This window comes from Silurus aristotelis (assembly GCF_946808225.1).
Source record: "Silurus aristotelis genome assembly, chromosome: 3".
NCBI classification, from domain to species: Eukaryota; Metazoa; Chordata; class Actinopteri; order Siluriformes; family Siluridae; genus Silurus; species Silurus aristotelis.
In genome coordinates, this window is record NC_139576.1 from 12,523,489 (window position 1) to 12,545,097 (window position 21,609).

At 38.6% G+C, this 21,609-nt stretch overlaps 1 protein-coding gene across 4 annotated transcripts in view; it reads right to left on the reverse strand.

Moving 5' to 3' along the window:
• Positions 1 to 852: 852 nt before the first annotated feature.
• Positions 853 to 21,609, reverse strand: part of tbc1d4 (TBC1 domain family, member 4) — a 42,696-nt gene continuing 21,939 nt past the window's right edge. Inside the window, exons 4-22 of one of the 4 annotated variants that reach the window (XR_014532733.1) lie at positions 21,272 to 21,361; positions 20,822 to 20,926; positions 18,815 to 18,947; positions 18,596 to 18,687; positions 18,399 to 18,509; positions 17,763 to 17,873; positions 17,533 to 17,583; positions 15,820 to 16,022; positions 14,884 to 15,030; positions 9,707 to 9,855; positions 8,733 to 8,939; positions 7,322 to 7,483; positions 7,040 to 7,198; positions 6,422 to 6,666; positions 5,726 to 5,885; positions 5,409 to 5,578; positions 4,855 to 5,061; positions 2,617 to 3,989; positions 853 to 2,552 (exon numbers count right to left, since the gene is read on the reverse strand). Coding sequence is in view for 2 of the 4 variants with exons in the window: in XM_083536937.1 (XP_083393063.1) it covers positions 3,768 to 3,989; positions 4,855 to 5,061; positions 5,409 to 5,578; positions 5,726 to 5,885; positions 6,422 to 6,666; positions 7,040 to 7,198; positions 7,322 to 7,483; positions 8,733 to 8,939; positions 9,707 to 9,855; positions 14,884 to 15,030; positions 15,820 to 16,022; positions 17,533 to 17,583; positions 17,763 to 17,873; positions 18,399 to 18,509; positions 18,596 to 18,687; positions 18,815 to 18,947; positions 20,822 to 20,926; positions 21,272 to 21,361 (2,724 nt within the window). In the remaining 2 variants the exon portion in view is untranslated. Of the gene's footprint in view, positions 3,990 to 4,854; positions 5,062 to 5,408; positions 5,579 to 5,725; positions 5,886 to 6,421; positions 6,667 to 7,039; positions 7,199 to 7,321; positions 7,484 to 8,732; positions 8,940 to 9,706; positions 9,856 to 14,883; positions 15,031 to 15,819; positions 16,023 to 17,532; positions 17,584 to 17,762; positions 17,874 to 18,398; positions 18,510 to 18,595; positions 18,688 to 18,814; positions 18,948 to 20,821; positions 20,927 to 21,271; positions 21,362 to 21,609 lie in introns of all 4 variants that reach the window. The other 3 variants (XR_014532734.1, XM_083536937.1, XM_083536938.1) reach the window with 3 other exon arrangements.

The following is a 21,609-nucleotide window of genomic DNA, read 5'->3' on the forward strand; positions in this document are numbered from 1 at the left end:
ATTTCTATTTTTAACAATAGGCGCATTAATACTTCAAGGGAAGTAGAAAGTTGAGCACATCATTGTCCATTAGGATTTATATAGGATATATAATATATATTTAAAAAAATAATAATTATTGATCACTCAATAATTATTATTTTTTTAAATATATTTATATATATATATATATATATATATATATATATATATATATATATATATATATATATATATATATATATATATATATATATATATTTAAAAAAAAAATAATTATTGATCACTCAAAAGAAGTAGTATTGCAATGTTTAGAAGTGAACAAGAACCTTTTGATCATTGCCATTTGTAGTTAATTAACAATTAGTTAATTAACTAATAACCACAATTAGTTAATTAACTAATCTCATTATAGATTCCATGATGAAATAAGGAGCCCACTAAAATAAACAACTTTAATAGAAAAAAGCTAAAAGCAGCCTCACTTGTAGCTTAAAATGTTCTTTGCAAGAAACAGCAGCATATTAGAGGTTTTTGGGAATAGTTTTTGCCCAGAGTGAAAATCATCAGTCTATTTCCGAGCTTACATTGGTTTTAATTCGAAGTGGCTGGGTGATTATTATTAATAGCTTCATTTTAAATTGATTTTCATGCCTTTATTGAAATACTTGTATCAGTTCTGCAAGGAATTCACAGTATACTGGGGAGCCCATCATCACCCTGGGCATGTTTTTTAATTAATGTGTGTAGCAATGCAAATGACCCATGTGCAAATTATTTTCCAGTCTTACATGATCAAAAATGCATATATATATATATAAAAAATTCAAAAATGTATCCACAGATTTAATAAAAATGGTCAAAAACTCAATGTATTAAAAAGCCAGTGAAGAATGTTTTAATAAGACATAGGCTCTTGATTTACATACAAGTGGACAAAAAGTCCACAGATTATTATATATATTTTTTTCTGCATTATTCAATGGAATTTAAATTCAAATTGAATTTGAATTTAAATTCCATTGAATAATGCACAATTTACAAAGCAATAATAATTAAACAGTGCGGACAGTACGGCAAGTCCCCAAGCATGATGGTAAAATATTCGAAATGTAACCTGGTGTTAAGTTTAATAAAAGACAACTTCTTTAAAATACAAAAAAATAAAAAATAAAAAAGTTATCATCATGTGCACCTTCATTGATATAGATTACTTTTATATGAATTTTAGATTTTATCACCCATCTCATTTTGCATATTTCACTTCTTAAAGAGCACAAAAGGTGTGACCTGATTAAAAACACAACGGAAAGTTGTGTACTCCACCCATAACAGTCTGACGAAAGCACTACATGCATTTACTGAATGCTCAATGATTAAAGTCAAACCTAAAAGACAAAATGGCATTGTGGATATTGTGCTTGGTTTGAAGAGTACACAGAAATATGATATATTACATAACACTTCGACATAAAGGTGGTCGGTATATAGCGATGAAAATGTATTTCCAGCTGTTTAGAACAGCAGATAAAGAGACCAGAGTCATGAACAAGGTACAATAAGATGTTTCTACATTGGAATAATTTGCTGTTTGTATTTCTTCATTTATTCAAATGCTGTTACGTTCTTTCTTATTGCTAGTCTCGAGATCTTTTACCAGCACGGTGGCATCGCACGCCAAAACCCTTTCTTTAAAAACTGACCCGAGTGCTTACATACACATGGACATGATTTAACACCAGCATAAGAGGCAATTTCTGTTCCAAGCTACCAAACAATAAAACAAAGCTGTTTTTGGCCTTTAGCCGTGCACAATTATCAGACCAATATAACCCACTTAACACCTACAGTGTCTGTCTGCATTTGACGGAGAAATGAAACACTGTCAAAATGTCACTGCTGGCCAGCACACCACTTTAAGACCAAACAAAAACAAATGGACTAAAAAAAATAAAAGAAATCTGCTATGTTGAGCCAGAGAGTTTTGAAAGCCTAAGACAGTTAAATGCATTGATAAATGACTTGCTAAAAACTGGAAAGCAAATAAAACAGAACCACATCAGAACAGCAATCAGTAAACCCCCTGCAGGATTTTAGCTTTCTGGAAACAAGAGTAGGAGTAAGTTGCCCTTTGAGAGATGACCAGGAGGGAAAAAAGTTTGTCAAAAAGTAGACAGTGTAGTATCTGGCACATGGCCTGGAGAGCTTCTGCTTATTGTTCTGAAACGGAGAATACAGAAGTTTGCATTCATAAGTTCACTCATAAACGTTATAATGAAGTGTCATATATAGATTTTTTTTTTTTGGATTCTTGTTTTTATTTCTTTTTTTTTTTTTTTTTTTTACACTTTGTTCATTATTTCAGGTTCTCTGCACTTTACATATCCAGTAAAGCACGGTAAAAATATCAGTAAAAAAACTGCACACTGCACCAGTCCACCACTGCAGACATTAACCACCTCACGCTCCAGCATCTGAATCAATAAATCACTCTTGATATTTAATATAAGCGATATTCATTGCTCTTAAAATGGTATGAATTTTTTGTACCATGGTGCGCTGTTTATGCCGTCCTTTAAAGCATAATGAATGAGAAGCTTTACACACACTTGCTCGATTCATATCGTGTGAAATAGCAGATTTTTACTGGTGGAAGATGTTTTTGTGTGACAGACTTTATACCGAATCACTTCTTCAACAGATGCAACGTCAAGTGCAACAACATTCTGCATAGCTGCAACAGTTAATGGGTGTTCTTTAGAAACGTGCGACATAAAACATTCATAAGGCTTCATTAATGCGCTATGTCTTATGGAAGGCTTTCCAGAAATTACTCAAATGGAGAGCTTGAGTGAGGGTTTGAGAGTTGGTTGTTTTTTGTTTTTCAAAATTTGTATAGGCCTATAAAACCTGCATGGCATACTTTTTAAACATTAAATGCGCTGTGCAACAAACTTTTCAGTGTGTAGCTTGCATAACTCATGAGCGTACGTTGCAGCATTGTGGTAGACAGTGTGTTACGCTCTTCCTGTCTTCAGCAAGCCTGATTTGGCTTGAAGCGCATTTGGTATCTGATGAACTGCCAGAGAGGTGTGGGAGTTTGGAGAGTAGGTTAAATTTGGACGGTGCTGCAAAGTCAGAGGAAATTTCAGAGAGAGTTTCATTTCCTGCTTGAACTTTGGGTTAAGCTCTTTGAGCAGAGTGTCGATCTGATAAGCTAAATATTTTGGTTTTTGGCGCTCGATGGCGTCACTGCCGCTTTTGTTGTGTTCCTTTAGGAAAAGTTCTCCGGCGAGCTCAAACATCACACTGCCTGCCGGTCTTAAAGTGTACGCTGACATCAATGCAGCAAACCTCCTTGCACAGCCATGAGTCATGCTGCACTTTGGAGGGAAAAAAAATACATTCATCTTGTTTTCAAGTGTTTTCAACACCGCTGACACAGAAGCAAAGTTTCTGTTCTATGCAGGAGCCATAATCTCTAAACCTGAAGTGAAGTTAGTACAATAGAGTAAAGCAAGACTGGCAGGATTTTCGGGGGACTTTTTCTTTGTAGGAATGGGAGCTCAGAGTAAATGGATGTGACCAGCAAGGTGAATTTTGCAGAAAGACAAATGTTTGTTATATTCCCCCCAGCCAGAATCTACTCATGATCTTTGTCATGGTCAGTTTGACATGTGCCTAAAGTTCAACAGCAACTTGAATGCAATGCTAGAGGAAAATAAAATCCACAACCTCTTCATACTGCACCCATGCACCGATGTAGGGACACGCTTGCTAACTCATTGTTATTTGTTGGCTGCTTTGGTTTTGCTGTTGCAGGTCATCTTCAGCTGGGTCATCTCCACAGCAGCTGCGTCTGCAGGGAGGCTGCTGCGCATGCGCTCGATGGTCTTCTGGTAGTTGGCCTTCTCCTGCTCCAGCGAGCGGATCATGTGCTTCATTTGGCTCTCGCGTGCCAGGAAGCTCTCTACGCTGTTCTCCAGACTCTGGATTTTCACCCGTGCTGCCTACCCCACACACACACACACACACACACACACACACACACACACACACAGACACACACAGACACACACAGACACACACAGACACACAGAGTGTATAGGCAGGTTACTGTATGCCTTAAAGTGTATTATTGCAGTATCCATCAAAAGGACAATGTGAGAGACTTTTTGATAGCCGTTAGCTACCACAGGGGGGACAGCACGAAATATCAAGATAGATGATGCCTGGCTGAAGAATGATTATCAGTCCTGAGCTTTGCTTGTACAGGAGACAAATCAAGCCTCACTCTCTTAATGGACACTGTTAGTTCTACTATAATCTATCGCCAGTTCTATTACGTTTAATACAAAATGTTTCTATCAAGTCTATTACAAATTCTATCCAAAAGATTTTTATAGTTTTTTTTTTTTTTTTTAGTTCTTTTACAATTTACTGTCTAAGCACAAAATCCAAGCAGTGTATTAAGATAAAAAAAAATCTCCTGATGCTACTTCCAGCATGGCAAAAGCAATAAAACACAAATAGACTACTATATCTGCAAGTGTTCTCAAAAGTCTAGTTAGAGTCTTGAAGCTAGAATCTTTGGCAAAGGCTTTTGCACAGCTGTTGAAAAGTTGTATTATTTTGCCATTTCAGATCTGAGTAAGGAAGTGAGATTATGGTGCCACCTACTGGCACCCACCAAACTCAACCATAGGCATTTTCTAATGTGGTCTTTAAAAACACCTTTTTCTTTTCAATTGCCTAGGTTAACTACATCATAAAAGCTATATCCTAAAATGGTTGATAAGAACATGTAAAGCATATCGTAAAAAAAACAAACAAACAACAAAAAACAAACAAACAAACAAACAAAAATAAACACACCTGTAGTTTCTCTAGCAGATCCATATTTTGCTTCTTGAGCTGGGCATTGGTCTTCTCAAGTTTGTCCAGCCTGTCTGATTCCTCTGAAAGTGGAGCGGCATCCACCATCTCGTCCTGTAGGACGTGGTACTCCACCTCATAAGCGTGCAGTTGCTTGGAGATGTCTATCTCTAAAGCCTGCCGGACAAGAGTGCACTTCAGCCATTTCTAGAAATTATAAAATACCAATAATATATGAACAGAACAAACGCGGAAATCCGAAGGTGTTTAAGACAAACTAATCCTCCTCTGCTGTAGGAGTAAGCTTAAACATATAGAGAATTTTGGTTGGTTCCTGTTAACAGCTCAGGCATGACTAACGTAACACAGTGCAGTAAAAAAAAAAAAATAGGAAATGCCTGTGAATAACTGTTAAATGCCCTGTGTAGTGTAGTTCTCTATTTGTTCTGCAAAGTCACATGATATTGTATATGACTAAACCTCATGTTAACAGGGTGTGGCTTTCTGACTTATTCTTCCACTAAAATGCACAGAAATAAGATTTCTCTTTGTACCTTGGTGATTGTCTCTTCCGTTTGGTTTTGTGTGAGGGACGGTATGGTCGTCTTAAGGTAGTCTACAATGGTCTCAAAACTGTCACACTCCAGTATCTCTTCCTCATGGCTGCTCAGCAAACACAAGGCCACCTTAAAAATCACCTCTGTGCCCTGGACAAATAGCAGGTCTGCCAAACACAATGCGCATACATTCAGAAAATGTACAGACAAAATCAATTAAGTGACTGCAAACAGAAGTAGCACCATAATTTCCACAAATCTATCTACAGTGTTAGTGAGTTAAACAGCACCATACACAAAGAATGGACTCGTACCAAAGATACGGGAGACAAAGCCGAGGGGGAACTGAGAGGCGAAGAGAGTGAGGAACCAAGGTGCAGCATACAGGCTGGGGCTGATCTCATGCTCCTCCAGGTGCGAATACAGACCACGGTGGTAGTCGTGCAGCAGCCGGGATAACTGGTACATCTGAATCTACACGGATACAAAAAAAAAGAAGGGTCAGGTGGGTGAACTCTGATCAGGAAGAAAGGCTTCACAGCGTGTTGTGGCGGACAATTTTTTTTTTCTAGTTTGAAGGATTAAACATTAGCACAGCTGATGATGAATAACCAGAAAACAGGTAGGAGGTGGGGTCTAACGTACAAGCATATGAAACCTGAGAAAACACAGTCGAGAAGTAAACTCGGCATACCTAATGGATTAAACACAATACACCATTTGTGAGAATATATGTATATAAGCCGTTTACTAGAACACATCACATTAGAACGTTCTACAATCCTCAAATCATTTCTGCATTTTAGAGATCTGTGGTTCAGCTGAGGCAAATCAGTAACTAAGTAATGTATTGTACTATTGTACTATTGAGTCTTCCAAAAAAAAAAAAAAAAAAAATGAAGAAGAAAAAAACCCTGTCCTGCTGCATTCTTCCTGCACATGGCAAACATACCTAAATATAGGGTTAAAGGGTGTGGCATTAAGTAGAAAAGAAAGTTCACTGCTTTCACCTGCAGAGAGATCATGTCAGGGCGGTACTGGCGTCGAAATCCTAGATCGTACATTAGAAACTTTAGTGTGTCAAAGGCCTGCTCTTCACTCATGTGTAGCAGCAGAACTCCAGCCACGAAGCTGATACCCTGGCAGTAGCCCACCTCCGTGTCTAGTAGAGAGTAGGCCTTCAGCAGGTTATACAGTGAAAGCTGACCTGCGCCCAGCTGTGCACTGAAGTACTGGTGCGTGGGGAATGTGCGACCTGCAGAACAGAAGAGAAGAAAATAACCTTGTCACGCTAGAAGGAAGACTAAATGGACAAGGCAGACATTTATTTTGGCTTCATTATCCACACTATACAGAGAAACAGTGATTCACACTCCATCTTAGGCAAAGTGTGTACACTGTCTTGTAATTGTCATTACTCATGTCATTGTAGAGGAAAAGCAGTACAACTCAGTATAACTGCAGGTCAATGTCTCGTGTTATTTAAAAAAACATGTTTGGCGAGAAATATTTGAACAAAAAAACAAACAAAAAAAAATATATATATATATATCATGTAACTTTAGCCACAAAGTGATTTTTAGCTTTATACTTTTTAGCAGTCAGAGGCCATGAGGCATATACAGTACCCAGGTCCACCAGGATGGCATGCTGCTGTGTGGTAAGCTGCTTAAGGAGGTCCTGGTAGGACGTATCAGGAGGCTGCTGCCGCTGAGGTAGACGATGACGCAGGCGGTACTGCTGAGAGAGGAGCAGCCACACCTCACCTCGCCGACTTTTTGGGACACCTTAACACGAATGCATTTATTAATGTTGAATAGACCAGCAACATATCTGGTGTTAATAGATATTCAAATCATAGATATTAAAACAGCTTTGCTGTGAAATGAGTAGAGGGATATTGCAATTACCCTGGCAGATAGCTGTGTGGATCTCGTCTTTGTCCCACTGCACTTTGGTCCTGCATGGCACATTAAGCTTTTTCTCCCATAGAGTCTGCACCTCTAGAGGACACTCGCCCACCTCCTGGTAGTCCAGCTTCAACTTTCGGATGTGTAGCTCATCTCGGCTGGCTGAATATGAAGCATACACAAACGTCATAACGTGCATGGTTGTGTATGTGACAATTAAAATATGTAAAAATTCTAAGCTGCAAATCTCTCAGCCTAATTTCAAAGCGATGCTGGATAAGATTGCAGTAATGTAGAAAAGTCACTGAATTGATTAAAGAAGCCGCTATCCGATTGTCCCCACTGTCCTAATTACTAATCCTACTAAGTCCCTATACCTAAGTACCAATTATTAAACCCCTTGTGCTCTTGCTCTGGTATAAGCATCTGTACTTCCAAAAATAACAAACAAAAAAACCCCACAGCACTTAAGCAGCTACTGCAGTTTTATCAGCATCTACGATATGTACTGCAATTAGTATGCAGTAAGCTTCAGCGTAAAAATTTCAAGAGATGAGAAAAGCAATTGACCAAAATGCACTTGTATTAAGGCAACTTGCATTCAAATTTTGCAGTTGGTTAACCTGCTTAAAATTTGCAGTCATTCTTGAATCTGTGAGTTAAAATATTGCCATGCCATGGATTAACGTCGCTGCAAAATGTTCATACGTAGCCAAGGCGTTCCTCCCTTTCTTACCTTCTGCTCAAAACAAGCATTTTCAGTTTCTCCCAACCTTGACAATAGGTGACTCGGAAACAAACGCATGATGTGAGGCATAGAGAAGAAAGGAATGGAAAAAAGTTTGGCTGTCACTTGGGAAAAAAATTCATACTGTGACCTATTTTTAGCCAACAGAGGGCAATATTTTGCACATACATTTAAACCGAAAAAAATTTATTCAACCTGGAAACCATAAACCATTACTTTTAATACATTTTCAATACTAAATTGTATTCTGTGAAAACCCTCTACACAAACTATATGACAATGCAGGTGAGAGGTCAATGAAAAAAATGCTTTCCTAGAGATACCCAAGCTTTCTAGGCTATATATATATATATATAAATATCTTTGTGACAGAATCGCAAGCAGATGCCAAAGCACTAAAGCCAAAAAGAAAAAAGCCAAACAGCTGGCTAATTTTATTTTGGCCCCTGTTGTGCTGCACCTCATGAGGAAAAACAGACACTATAGTTGACATTTAGGTGTGTGCATGTCATTTGTATGTGTGTGTGTGTTTGAACAAGACACAGGAAACAGTTGGAAATAGTCAAGCACAGCATTTCTAGGTGCATATGCCAATGATTACTATACATAGTAATTGTGTAAATATGTGAGAGGTAGGTTGGGATGTAGCTGGGTGACACTTACCCTCCAAGCGCTGGTTCTCCTTCTCCATGCGAATAAGAAGAATCTGTTGGTGGATGGCCTTCTTCCACAGAGCTCTATAATCAGCAGTGGTACGGCGCCCGTTCTCTCCTCTTATGCTTTGAGCAGATGACAGCAGCCCAGATATAGGGTCTTGCTCCTGTTGTGAGGCACGGGGTGAAAGTGGCAGCAGCTCACTGCCATCCATATCTACACAAAACACAACCATTACAAAACACTAGTTTATTGTAAAGTTATTCAGCATTTAATCTACAGCATTTAGCATGTATTTGTGTTTAACACCAACATTATCTTTCACATTGCTTCTCCTTACTAAGAAAAGATCCCTTGTTGGGGAAGTAAATAGCTTTTTTTTTTCTTTTCTCTAAAGAAAGGGTATTGCCGAGACTTCACAGCCACTTCATTTTTTCGTAGTAGGTATCAATGGTTTGTGGTAATTGTGTGGTTCTTGTGTGTTAACTTTTCACCAAAGTAAAATTAGTCAAAATTGCTTTTCAACAAATTGGCTCAATATTAAAAAGTGACAAATAAAGCACATACATTCTTTTTGTGACTAATCAATAAATTTATGTTCCTTGGTCATGCACGTTCAGTGATTTTACAGCAACTACCAAATAAATGCTTTTGATTTTAAATTTTTCTTTTGTTGTTCTTTTTCAATTCCTTGAAACTGTGTCCATGAAAGCCTTCCAGACAATGCAAAAGAGATTACAAACTAAAGCTGAAAAACACTGGAGGTATTGCTTTAGGGCTGCTCTAATAATCCTGTGTGGCTACATTTCTGTCCTTGAAGGGATGTGCAGTGTGTCTAAGTTGATGCACTACTTTGAGCAGTTATACAAAAACAAAAATTCAACTACGACATAACGAAGCAAAATGAGCTGGCTGTGTTGTCTCATCACATTTCAAAGGCACGTTACGCCTGTTCACACATTTGTTTGTGTATATTTACACACCAGCCTTTTGCATCGAGGCTGAAGCTTTGTTCATAGGTGACGCGACTCTCAGAAATATCTGCTGGCGCCAAGATACTCTGCGTGCAGTCACCACAGTCACAGAGTCGGTGCTGCAGCCGGACAGCCTCCTGTTTCTCTCCTCTCCATTACTGTTACCAACACACTCAAACAGTTAGTGAGTACACATTTACTAATCCCATTTTCCACTTATGTGGAAATCTGATTTTAAATACTGGACACTGATATGATGAAGAAAAAGCAATTTACACTTTGATACACTTTCCGAATATTAATTTTGAAATGAATCCACTAATATGATCAATTTTCATTATCATTCATAAAATAAGAAGCAAATATTTAATTTGGAGTGCTTATTAAAATAAAAATTGCTTTTCCCACTTCTTTTTTTTTTACAGCAGACAGAAATAAGATTTTGGATCTTAGTAGAAAATGTTACTAGTAAACATAAATCCCAGAAGTCATGCATTATTAAAAATGCTGGAAAGGAGGAGATTATTTCTCCATAATGTATTAGAAAAATAACACAAAGCTCATAATGTCATTCTAAAAAACATACAGCAAACAACGGCAAAACGTCATATTAGATATTAGTTATTATCAGAAAAGAAGAAATAATTCATTACATGGTTTCATGTGTGATTGCCCACAATAAAACCCATAGTGGGAAGGAATACTGTTAGGATATGCTGACTAAAGCACATAAGCAATTTAAAACACACTATATGGACAAAAGTATTGTTTCTCTTCCAGCCATATAAGGTTCTTTCCCAAACTGTTACCACAAAGACACACAATTGTGTCTTTGGATGTGGTAGCATTACATTTTTTCCTTTACTTGAACTAGGAGATTCAAACCTTTTCCAAGGTTTTACAATGGCCCTGTGCACAAGGCCAACTCCATGAACATGTAGCTTACATAGGTGTGTGTGAAAGATCTTGAGCGGCCAGCTAAAGAGCTCACCCCAACCCTACTAAACACCTTTCGATGAACTGGGAGGCTGACTGCACCCCTACTCACCCTACATAGGTACCTGACTTTACTGATGCCTTTGTGGCTAAATGAGCATACATCTCCACAAGCACACTCCAAATATCCACAAACCTTGGTCCGTACTGTGCAGTCAAGACAATGATTAAGATCTCTACAGACAAAACACGTCTATCGTAAAACATCCTTAAATAAAAACACTCGCTAATCAATTGAACACCTGTACTAATGCACCTTTATGCAGCATCACATTGCATAAACTCATGCAGATACAAGCAAACAACTTCAGACAATCTTCATAAACATCTGGGGGGAAAGAAAAACTCCACACTGATGAGTTTGAGCATTTCCGAATCTGCTAAACCTTGTGATTTTGCTGCTTGTGTTTACACAGAATGATGTGAAGAAAAAAATTATTATCTAGTGAGCTGTCGGATAAAATGCCACAATGTTAAAAGAGGTCAGAGGCCATAATGGCTAGACTCAATGAACTGATTTTCACTATTGTGGTGAACAGTATCTCAAATTGTGAAACACACCAAACATTTAAGCAGAAGATCACATGAGGTTTCAATCCCATCAACTGAGATTCTGGAATTACTCAAAACCACCTGTTGGACAACAACAACAATGACCATGTGTATTAGATCACATTTTTCTTCATTCTTATAGGTGATGTAAACATAATCTGAAGCTCTTGATCTGTGCCACTGGATAATTGCATGGATGGTTTATGGGGACAGGTGTGTGGCTGGTGAGTGTATATGTGTATACAATAATCAGAAAACACAGGACTGTGGAAAATTGGATTTAAAAAAAAAGCCTATACTAACTTGATAAAAAATATGAAATGAAATACCAATAACCAAGTGTTCATGCTCAGTTCAAACTCCTTTACATAAATGTTTGCAAACAGATAACAGATATGTCTTTAAAATGAACTGTCATCATATATGTGCTAATATTATTTCCGAAAGTTCCAACAGTTCCCTGGCTTTTCTCTTACGGTCTTCCACGTACATACAACTGTTAAAAAGACCCGAACAATGATCATAAAATAGTTTATAATTCACAAATACTGCATTTATGATAAAGAAATAAAGAGATTTAATATCAAAAAGTTTTGTTATTTGCAATTAAAGTTTCATTTCAGATATGCAAATAGGTTTCTTCAAGCCAGGAAATGTTACCTATGACACAAATACATTCTGCATTAAGCCTCTTATTATTAATGTCTTATTACTATTCTCTGCTGTATAATGAACTCATTACTGATATTTATACCACAGCACCATTGAACTCTCTGATTGTGCAGAAGATGAATATAATTAATTTTCTATTTATAACAGCATGGCTTTGACTGCAATCCCAGCTGCAAGGCAAATCAAAGGTTTATAGTAATGCACTTATTCTTATATATAAAATAACATCTACACTGAACACATACTTGTTTGATGTGTGTATTTGGTGCTATGATGATGTTTTCAAATGACATTCGTCTGCAATTTTTTTGAAGGATTTTCCTGTCAGTGCTTTGCAATAAGAGATTATACCCAATACCTCCAGAAGGCTTTTAGAAAGTCTTGGGACAGTCTAGATTCTCAGCAACATACAAGCTAAAATATATAAAATTTTTCCTGTAGCTCTCTTAGATGGTTTAATAATCACAATATGTACAGTATCTCACAAATGTGAGTACACCCCTTACATTTTGGCAACCATTTCAGAACAGCTTCTCAAGGGACAATATTACAGAAATGTTTACTACAGATTATATTTCAGTGTGGTCACTGTGCCAATTATACAGCAGTACAGATTTACTGTCCTCTGAAAATAACTCATCATACAGTCATTATTGTCTAAATAACTGCCAACAAAAGTGACTACACCCTATATTTTGTGTGAGCACCATTGTTATACAGCACTGCCTTAATCCTCCTGGGCATGGAATTCACTAGCGCTGCACAGGTTGGTGCTGGGATCCTCTTCAGATAATCCCAGAGCTTCTCCACCTTCGGCTTGAGGGTGCCCTACAGGTGCTCAATAGTTTTCCGGTCTGCATAAGTACTGAGCCACTCCATCACCTTCACCTTCACGCAAGGCAGTTGTCACCTTGGCGGTGTGTTTGGGGTTCTTTATTATGTTTAGCCCAGTTTCTGAAGGGAGGGCATCTTGTTCTGCTTCAGAATGTTGCAGAACATTTTGGATAAGCCACAATTTTCTCGGTAACCCTCACCAGTACGTCACCACACATGCTGGACACCATCTGAGCCAAACAAGTTTTTCTTAGTCTCATCAGACCACAGGACACGATTACAGTAATTCATGCTCTTGGACAGGTTGTCTTCAGCAAACTGTTTGTAGGCTTTGTTGTGAGACAACTTCAGAAGAGGCATCCTTCAGGGTCTGAGCACTGACAAGCAGACCTTCAGCTTCTGCAACCTCTAAAGCAATGCTGGCAGCACTCGTTTTTTGAAGCAAGCTTCCCCACTTGACACACAGTACAAGGATTCAACTCGACCAATTGCGAGGTCTGTTCCAAATCTTGGAAAACCCCTGTATGACCCTGGCCACTGTACTGTAATTTAGTATCAGGGTGTTATTGATCTTATAGCCTATACCATCTTTGTGGAGAGCAACAATTCAAATTTTTCAAATCCTCAGAGATTTTTTGCCATGAGCTGCCATGTTGAACATCCAGTGTGAGTCAGTATGAGAGAATTGTACTTAAAGCACCGAGATTTAACCGCTCTAATATAAGATTTGTCTGTTAAGCAAACAAAAACATGAACATGATTGATAGGACATGTGGCTTTGCATGGTTACATGACATAAAGCTGTTATAACTTAGGGTGTACTCACTTTTGTTGACAGCTATTTTTAAATAATGGCTGTATGTGGAGTTATTTTCAGAGGACAGTAAATATGTACTGCTATACAAGCTGCACATTGACTGCTCTAAAAAAATATATATTCAAGTTTATTTCTATAGTATTGTCTATTAAGAAAATGGAATGGTTGCTGATTTGCTGAAAGTCCTAATAGAGACAATGTAAATGATGCATAATGTTATAAATCAGTGTAAGTAAGACAAAACTAACAATCAGTGAATTAAAAAATATAAAAAAAACAACAACATTACAAACAGGAAAAAACATTAAAATGGTGACTGAAAATATAGACACATTTATTTGCCATTTACGATAATGACACTTGGGTGTCAGCATTTTTTTTTTTTTAACAACCAGTAAGATGTTATCTTTCTCTAATCTTTTTAACATCAAGAGAGACCAAGAAATAAAAGCTAGAGAGGAAACAACTGTTTACAGCTGCTAAGACCTAAATAATTACAGAAACTACATGGTTTCTAATATATTGCAAATAGCCATTGTTGGCAAATTTCTGTGATTTAAGTGGAATAATACATTTTGGGTCGTGCTATTATTAGAAAATAATCTGCCTCATAGTATCACATTGCTCTGTTGTGGATTATCTTCCTAAAGCAGACAAATCAACTTAAAAGAAGCAAGGAAATTATACTGCATCAGCATTAATTCATTACCTCACCATTACCTTCTTTAACATGTACAACAGTTCTGTAGTTCAACAGTGAACAGCCTTAACACAAATATGACCAGATATCTGTAATAGCACAATGATTTTAATGTAAAGTGTTAAATGCATTATGTCATATTTCATATGTAATCAGGTTATGAAACGAAAATGTTCACTTTTAACTCTCCTCATCAATAATATTTGAGGACAATAAATGAGAAACTTGGTGAAGCCTAGATTAGTAGAAAGCTGGAGCAATTTGTAATCTGCTAGTAATATAGTGCTGGAGTTAGGTGTTAGTGTTATAGTTATACTTCATGTTTAGAGCTCTATACAGCAGACTGCAAAGCTTCATGCGGTTTAACAGAGAGAGGCTTTGCGCCATCAGGTTTATTGGTTCCCTATAGATGCCGACATGTAGTCCAGCCGTGAGGTGCAAGAAAACAAGAGTTTGAGAGAATAGCAATTCCTCTCAAGAGAAAACGGCGGAAGGCTGACAAGGGGTTAAAGGACAGACGCACACTGGTGCCAGCCCAGTGTTACTGCATGGCATCACTGCCTTGCTCCTGTCCCAGGAGCATGTGGGGGGCTTACAGGCACTGCCCCCTCTCACCTCTTGGGGCTGTCCGGCAGGGAGGCCAGTGAGCTGAAGGAGCCCAGGTTAAAACTTTTCATGAAAGTGGGAGTGGAGAAGGAGGAGGGAAGGCTGAAGGAGGACTCGCCCTCTGAGACACTGCGTTTTCTTGGTACACGCACCGGGCTGAAGAGAGATTACAGGCAGACAAGAACACTGCTGTGGCAGAACAGTTAAGTACAAAAGACTGTATAAGCATCCAATGCTCCAATTCACAAAAAAAGGGGGATTTATGTTATTCGGTTAAATATTCTTTAAAAGAAAACAAGTGGTTTTAAAGGCAGAATTAGTAAAATACCTAATATTCACATTGAAACATCAATTATTTCAAGAATCTTGCGTTCTTTTTTTTATAATTAGAGGTAAAAACAATCAAACGTTGATGAATTTAGTTACGAATCAAAGAGAATAATTTTTGCCAATGATGTGATCTATTTTATGAATTAGTATTCAAATTTAGCAATACACAGCAACATGCCTCGTCTTTCATTAACAGTGTTAGCATGCATGCTAGAGACAGTCTTCTTATCATCCTGATCGTTGTAAGCAGACAAGCTTATTCGTCCTCTTACCAAAAAAAATAAGGCTCTGCATATTAGTATTACTGTCCAACATACCTTCCTAATATCTTTTGCGTTTTCACCAATGCAGACGGTACCGATGTAAATCAACGCAATGTAAATCTAACGAATAAAAATCTCAAAATTATATTTTTACACTGATCTTTTAGTTCACTTTTAAACTAAGAAATGATGAAGCCCCTGAAAAAGGTGACAAAATGTCAAGAATACACCACAACCACACAAATTCTGAGGAAATTTTCACTCTGTATTTCTGATTAGACCACAAGTGCTGACTAGACTTGAGATGAGGCAGCCATGAGTTGATCATGTGAGACAGGAAGTGTTGTGTTACCTGCTCAGCAGCTCTGGAGCAAGAGAATATTGTCTGTGCAGAGGAGCCTTGCTCTGTGTCGGTAACTCTGTGAAAGAGATCCTCTTCTTGATTGGAGGGTGGCTGAAGGTGTGCGCTCGGCGACGGAACAGAGGGGCGTCAGGGTCCTCATCCAAGATGGCAGGGGGAGTCCCTGGAGGAGAATCACCGGGAGACTCGTCTTGCTGCGTAGCCAAAGATTTCACAGACAACTTAGTGACTGGTTTATAAAATACACATTGTTAGTTCTCAAGTGCAGGCAGATGAATGACAAGGTCCTGAAACTTAATTGAAACTTTACTAAATACTCAGCACTAATGTCTTCGAGAAACTATAAAAAGTACACTAAAATACCATTAGGCACAATATTTTTTGCACAATTTCTGTCGTATATAAAAAAATCTGATAACACACACACTAATAAATTCTTTACAGCACCGCTGCGTCACAGCCAACTCACAATCACACTAAAGCCAAATACCACGTGTGCCGTTGTGAACAGTGCACACTCACCCACGGACGTCTCTCGTCGCTCTCAGTGTGTATCCCAGACCTTTATCCCACACTGAAGTGGCAGAACTGGAGGCAGCATAAATGCTGCACACATGCTTTTGAATCTATTGTATGCTAATAACCCATGTCCTGTGACTACAATCATCACACATGCATGATCTGGACAGGTTTACTACCCTGCTTATAGCAAAGGCTCATTCTGGCTCACTTCCTTGCTCTGTTTCCTGTCCTTACACTCTGGGGCCTAACCTGGTGCTCTCCTTTTACACATCTTTCAGCTGAGCCAGGAAACCAGCAACGGCTGCACAGCGCTCTCCAACAGTCTATTTCTGTGAGTCAACCCCTCCTCCTCCCATAATTCCCCTCTTAGCCTGCCACTGCCAAGGCTAAATTAGGGAAAAACACTAATCGTCTACGTGACGAAGGAAAACGAACTTGCTACAGTAGCAGCTTTCTTTGCATTATCCTTAACCGGACGAGACGAGAAGAATCTCTATGAACATTCGACATTTTCCTCTGATCAATAATAACTTCATTATGCTCTCTGACGATCTGAGATCTCATATTGTGCGTAGACCTTGTTTTAGTAACTAAGTTTTCAAAACAAAGCACATGACCCGAGACAAGCATGTATACGAAACAATCACCCCCACCCTCGATTCCAGGCGTGGTGAGCAGGACACACTGTGTGGCAGGACAGTTAAGCAGCGGGCCTCATGTCTGTGTGACAGGATAGCAAAGATATATATTTTTTTTTAGCCTAATGCAGGGGCCTCACAGCGATAGCACTGCTCGAGACATGTTTTGGTTCTCTAGAAGAAAATCTCTGTAGATCAGCAAAACCAGTGCAGGCAGGATGCATAGCCAGGGACCATCATCATACACACTTCACATTTCACACTCAAGTGAAGCAATCATTTTGAAACATTTGCTCTGGAAAGGGAATGCAAACATCTTAACACAAGCTTAAGGTTTTCTTATAAAATAAGTAACACATCACAGAGAGCATTCACACCACAGGGTCAGTAGGAGTGTGTGAGTGTGTGTGTGTGTGTGTGTGTGTGTGTGTGTGTGTGTGTGTGTGTGTGTGTGTGCATGTGTACTCATTCTAATGAAATTAGGAGCCTCTTGGAATCCAGAAGGATTATGTGAGGGGGAGTGGAGTTCAGAGAGGATACTTACTCGGTCAAAGCTGCCCATGCTTCCTAGACGCATCCGCATCCGGTTAGCACCCTGCAACAAAGACGAAAAGAGACTAAACTGAGTTTCAGTTTGGATACAGATGCCTAAGGGTGTTATTAGAAAATATGCATGCACCTGAAGTAGGTCACAAACAAACATATAAGAGTGGAATAAAAGCAAACTTGAAAGTGTCATGATCAGGCCCTTGGTTAACACACTCGTACACACACCCGTGAAAAGATGTTCTCCAGGGAGCTGGTGAGGGAGCTGCGTGCCTTATTCTTCAGCACGTCCAGCTTATTCCGTCCAGCTGCACTTGAGCTCTCTGAGCTTACTGCATTCTACAACACACAAAGAGATGAATGTTTGGGCGAATATATCAGATGTAACTCATATTTAAACAACAACAAATAATGTCCACTTAGCTCGGCAAATAAATAAAAAGAACATTACTCCAGAAAAATGTGATTTTAATGCTAAATGTACACTGGCAGTCAGTGTCCAGGGATACAAACAGGCTTTCGAACATGAAATGTTAAAAGATGAAGCCTTAAATAAGTGTTAATCTGTGAACGGAAGCCACCTCAGAGCCCGAGAGTGCTAGAGTTACTCTGAAATGCACTTTGTCTCCCGTGGGTGGACTGGAGCATGACATCAATGCTATGTTTGGAAAAGCTCTGAGTGTTCTCGCTCTAACGCATAACGAGATTCATTTTTTTCCTAAACACAGGCCCTACAATCAGAATCATAACTGCGTAGGACATAATTATAATCCACACAGATTACAAGCTTTCTTATCATATTAGATACAGCTCAAGTTGTCCCTCAGCATAAAAGGGGGGCATGCTACAGACTGTGTGTTATACCTGAGGAGCCTCTCCAATATGTACATGTGTCTTCTGCTTGGTTTCACATAGCTGCCTGAGGTGGAGAATGACCAGCTCATTCTCCTCCTGATCACTGCTTGGTTTCATCTTCTGCACAGCAGAAAACGATGGCATGTAAGGCGATTAGAAGGAGCATTATATTTTATGGATGTTAGAATTACCCTTTCTGTGATTACCTGCACGCGTTCAAAAATGTCTGCCTGCTCATTATCGCTAAGCAGGGAGAGGTATTTTTGAATGGCCAGCTTTGCTCTCGGAGGGTACAGACCTGTGTTTACAAAATAAACAAAGCATATATTTACCAAAATAAAACCAATGTGCATATGTGTGTGTGAGAGAGAGAGAGAGAGAGAGAGAGAGAGAGAGAGAGAGAGAAAAAAATAAATTGTCGGCACCTTCGATCCGCTCGCACAGCTTGTGCAGCTCGTGCATTGGACAGGCCTCGCATAGCTTGATTTGGGTTTTGGAGCTCTGCAGTGTAGCAGCTGTACTGAAGGCCTGCTTCAGAGTCAGCATAACCTCATCCACCTGAGAGGAAGATAATGGTCCCAACATAACGCCACAATACAGCATTGTAGCACTCATAATAAACTTTTTAAACTACAGTGGTGCTTTACTTCACCTCTTTTATGCAAATCGTATGCAAATAGACAGCAATGGGAATACGAATTGATATAAATTATAGTATTGCAGATAAATGCTCTATATTCCTGCTAGTTAAATCCCAAATTACTTACTATTTTGCTAAATAACTTTCTATAAAATGACCACCATTAGTACATAGTTCTTAGGAAATGTTTTTGGACAGGCAGCATAGAATTAAGACTATCTGGCCAAAAGTATGTGGACAGCCACCATGATCTTATTTCAAAGCTAGTCCCCACTTTGTTACAAGGATTGTGTCCCCTTTTTTGGGAAGACAATGTCCCATAGCAGCTTTACAGAAATAAATAATTATGAATATACATTTTTTATTCATAACTCAGTCCCTATAAGTTTGTCCCTGACACTCAATTCAAGCTTTATTATTTTTTAGGTTATCATCTGTTCACTGATGGTCACAATTAAAATAAATCTATATAGGGAAGTCTTGGCTTAGACCATTCGAATTCTTCCACATGTCTTCTACTTGCCAAACCATGTCATTCTGGAATGTGTTTAAGTTCAACCACTTAGTTCTAGCAAATTGGAATTTTAAAGCTAGAGCATACATCTAGAATACGGTGTGCTTTCAACTTAATGGCAACAGTTTGGGTATGAGACACACACACACACACACACAGACACGGATGGCAAGTGTGTACATATTTTTGGCCAAATGGTGTAACTACAAGTTGTTGTGCTTGCTATATTATCAAAAGAAGATCAGACCAGTCTTCCTGTCTCAGCTCGAAACAGTTCACTCCCAAAGCTGATAAAAATACAAATGTGGCCTTCAAACTTCCAAGTAAGAATTAACTGTGATCTATCAGATCCAAAAAGTCTCAAACATATGCAAATATTCACCTTGTTCACCACTCACTAGTCTCAATATAAATTGTGTGCACAAGAACTGTAGTGATGAACAGGAAAGACTTTATATTAATTTATTCATTCCTTTGGTAGCTGCTTTATGCGAATTACAGTTGCAGTAAACACAAAGTCGATTCTAGAAACAGTGGATGCGATGATTTAATGCATCCTGGACGATATGCTAGTCCACACAGGGCATCAGGCACATTCACTCACGTGCACACACACACACCCCTAAGACGATTTAACGTAGCCAATCCGTGTTTTTGGCATGTGAGAAACAGAGAACCATGAAGAAACCGACAGACATGGTAGTGAACGCACGGCATGTCAACACAGCCCGAAAACATGCTCAGGAAATCGAAAGCTGTGAAGCCAGCAACGATATTCACTACAACTGTATACCATAACACTTTTCTACAACATTGCATGTCAGTTTGATAATGGAAGGAAATAAAAAGAGGAAATTAAGAGAGGAAAAAACAAACTCTTTCACTCATATATCTGAGTAAGTAAAATCAGCAACGTTCTAAACACAATAGGGAGTTCTTCCTGCTCAACTATGTTTATGATGACATCCCGTTTTGTCGTGATTTTTAATCGTTTTCATTATTTGGCATCTTCAGACACAAGTATGATGGAGCTAAAAAAACTATTTGCATTTTTCCTACAAACACTGCAAAACATCTCGATAGAAACATAACCTTATAATGTAACAATGATCTCAGTTCACTTTTGTGGGCCAAATATTATGTTCAAACCATTAGTATGGCACAGGTATTGTTCTTTCTCTACTTGGTAATGAATAATAGATCTGTGGTGCATGTGTGTGTGCGTGTGTGCAACTGTGCGTTTGTGTGTGTGGCAGAATAAAAGATTGAACTGCTCACCAGAGACTCAGTTGCACACTGGAACACGTAGCACAAGTACTGGCTGGGCCCTGTCTCTGACACGTCACGACAGATGAACCCAAAGTGGTCAGTCTGCTTTACTCCCTGTGTGTGCCACATGTTTTAAATAAATTACAAGAAGCATTACTCTGCATGCATACATAAAGGACAAACTTGCAATAAATCAATAACTGCACAGTTTTTGTGCAATAGGTATGAATATGGTGAAAGGTTTACAGAGTTTAACACAAATTGAACAGAAAAGCTAACTTCTAAATGGTAACTGGTCACAAGCCTGCTAAATAAAGTGAAATAAACTCTTTTCTTAGACTTAAGCCTTAATGACTTCCTCAGTGTAAAAAAAAAAATACATACACTGGGAAAGCAGCTTTTGCAATGAACCTGGGTTATATATAATATCCACATAATCGTTAATTCCAGGCTACAAACCTGGGAGCAAAATGAGATATCTTTGAAATTCTTCTCCAGCACAACTGTCTTGCTGTCCGGGCTGATCAGATTTACTTCAAACCGTCCAACCTGAAGGCACAAAAAATAAATAAATACAATAAAAATAACTGTTACTGTTACAAGTGACCTTTCCTTGGAATTGGCATCTGGCAGACATGAACCTTTGAACACAATGGCTTCTCATCTCATCTTATGACGGGCCTGCTGGCTTTTGTGAGAGTGAAAACATACACACACACACACGCACACACACGCACACACACACGTACACGTAGGCACACGTACGCCCACGCACACACACACGTACACGTAGGCAC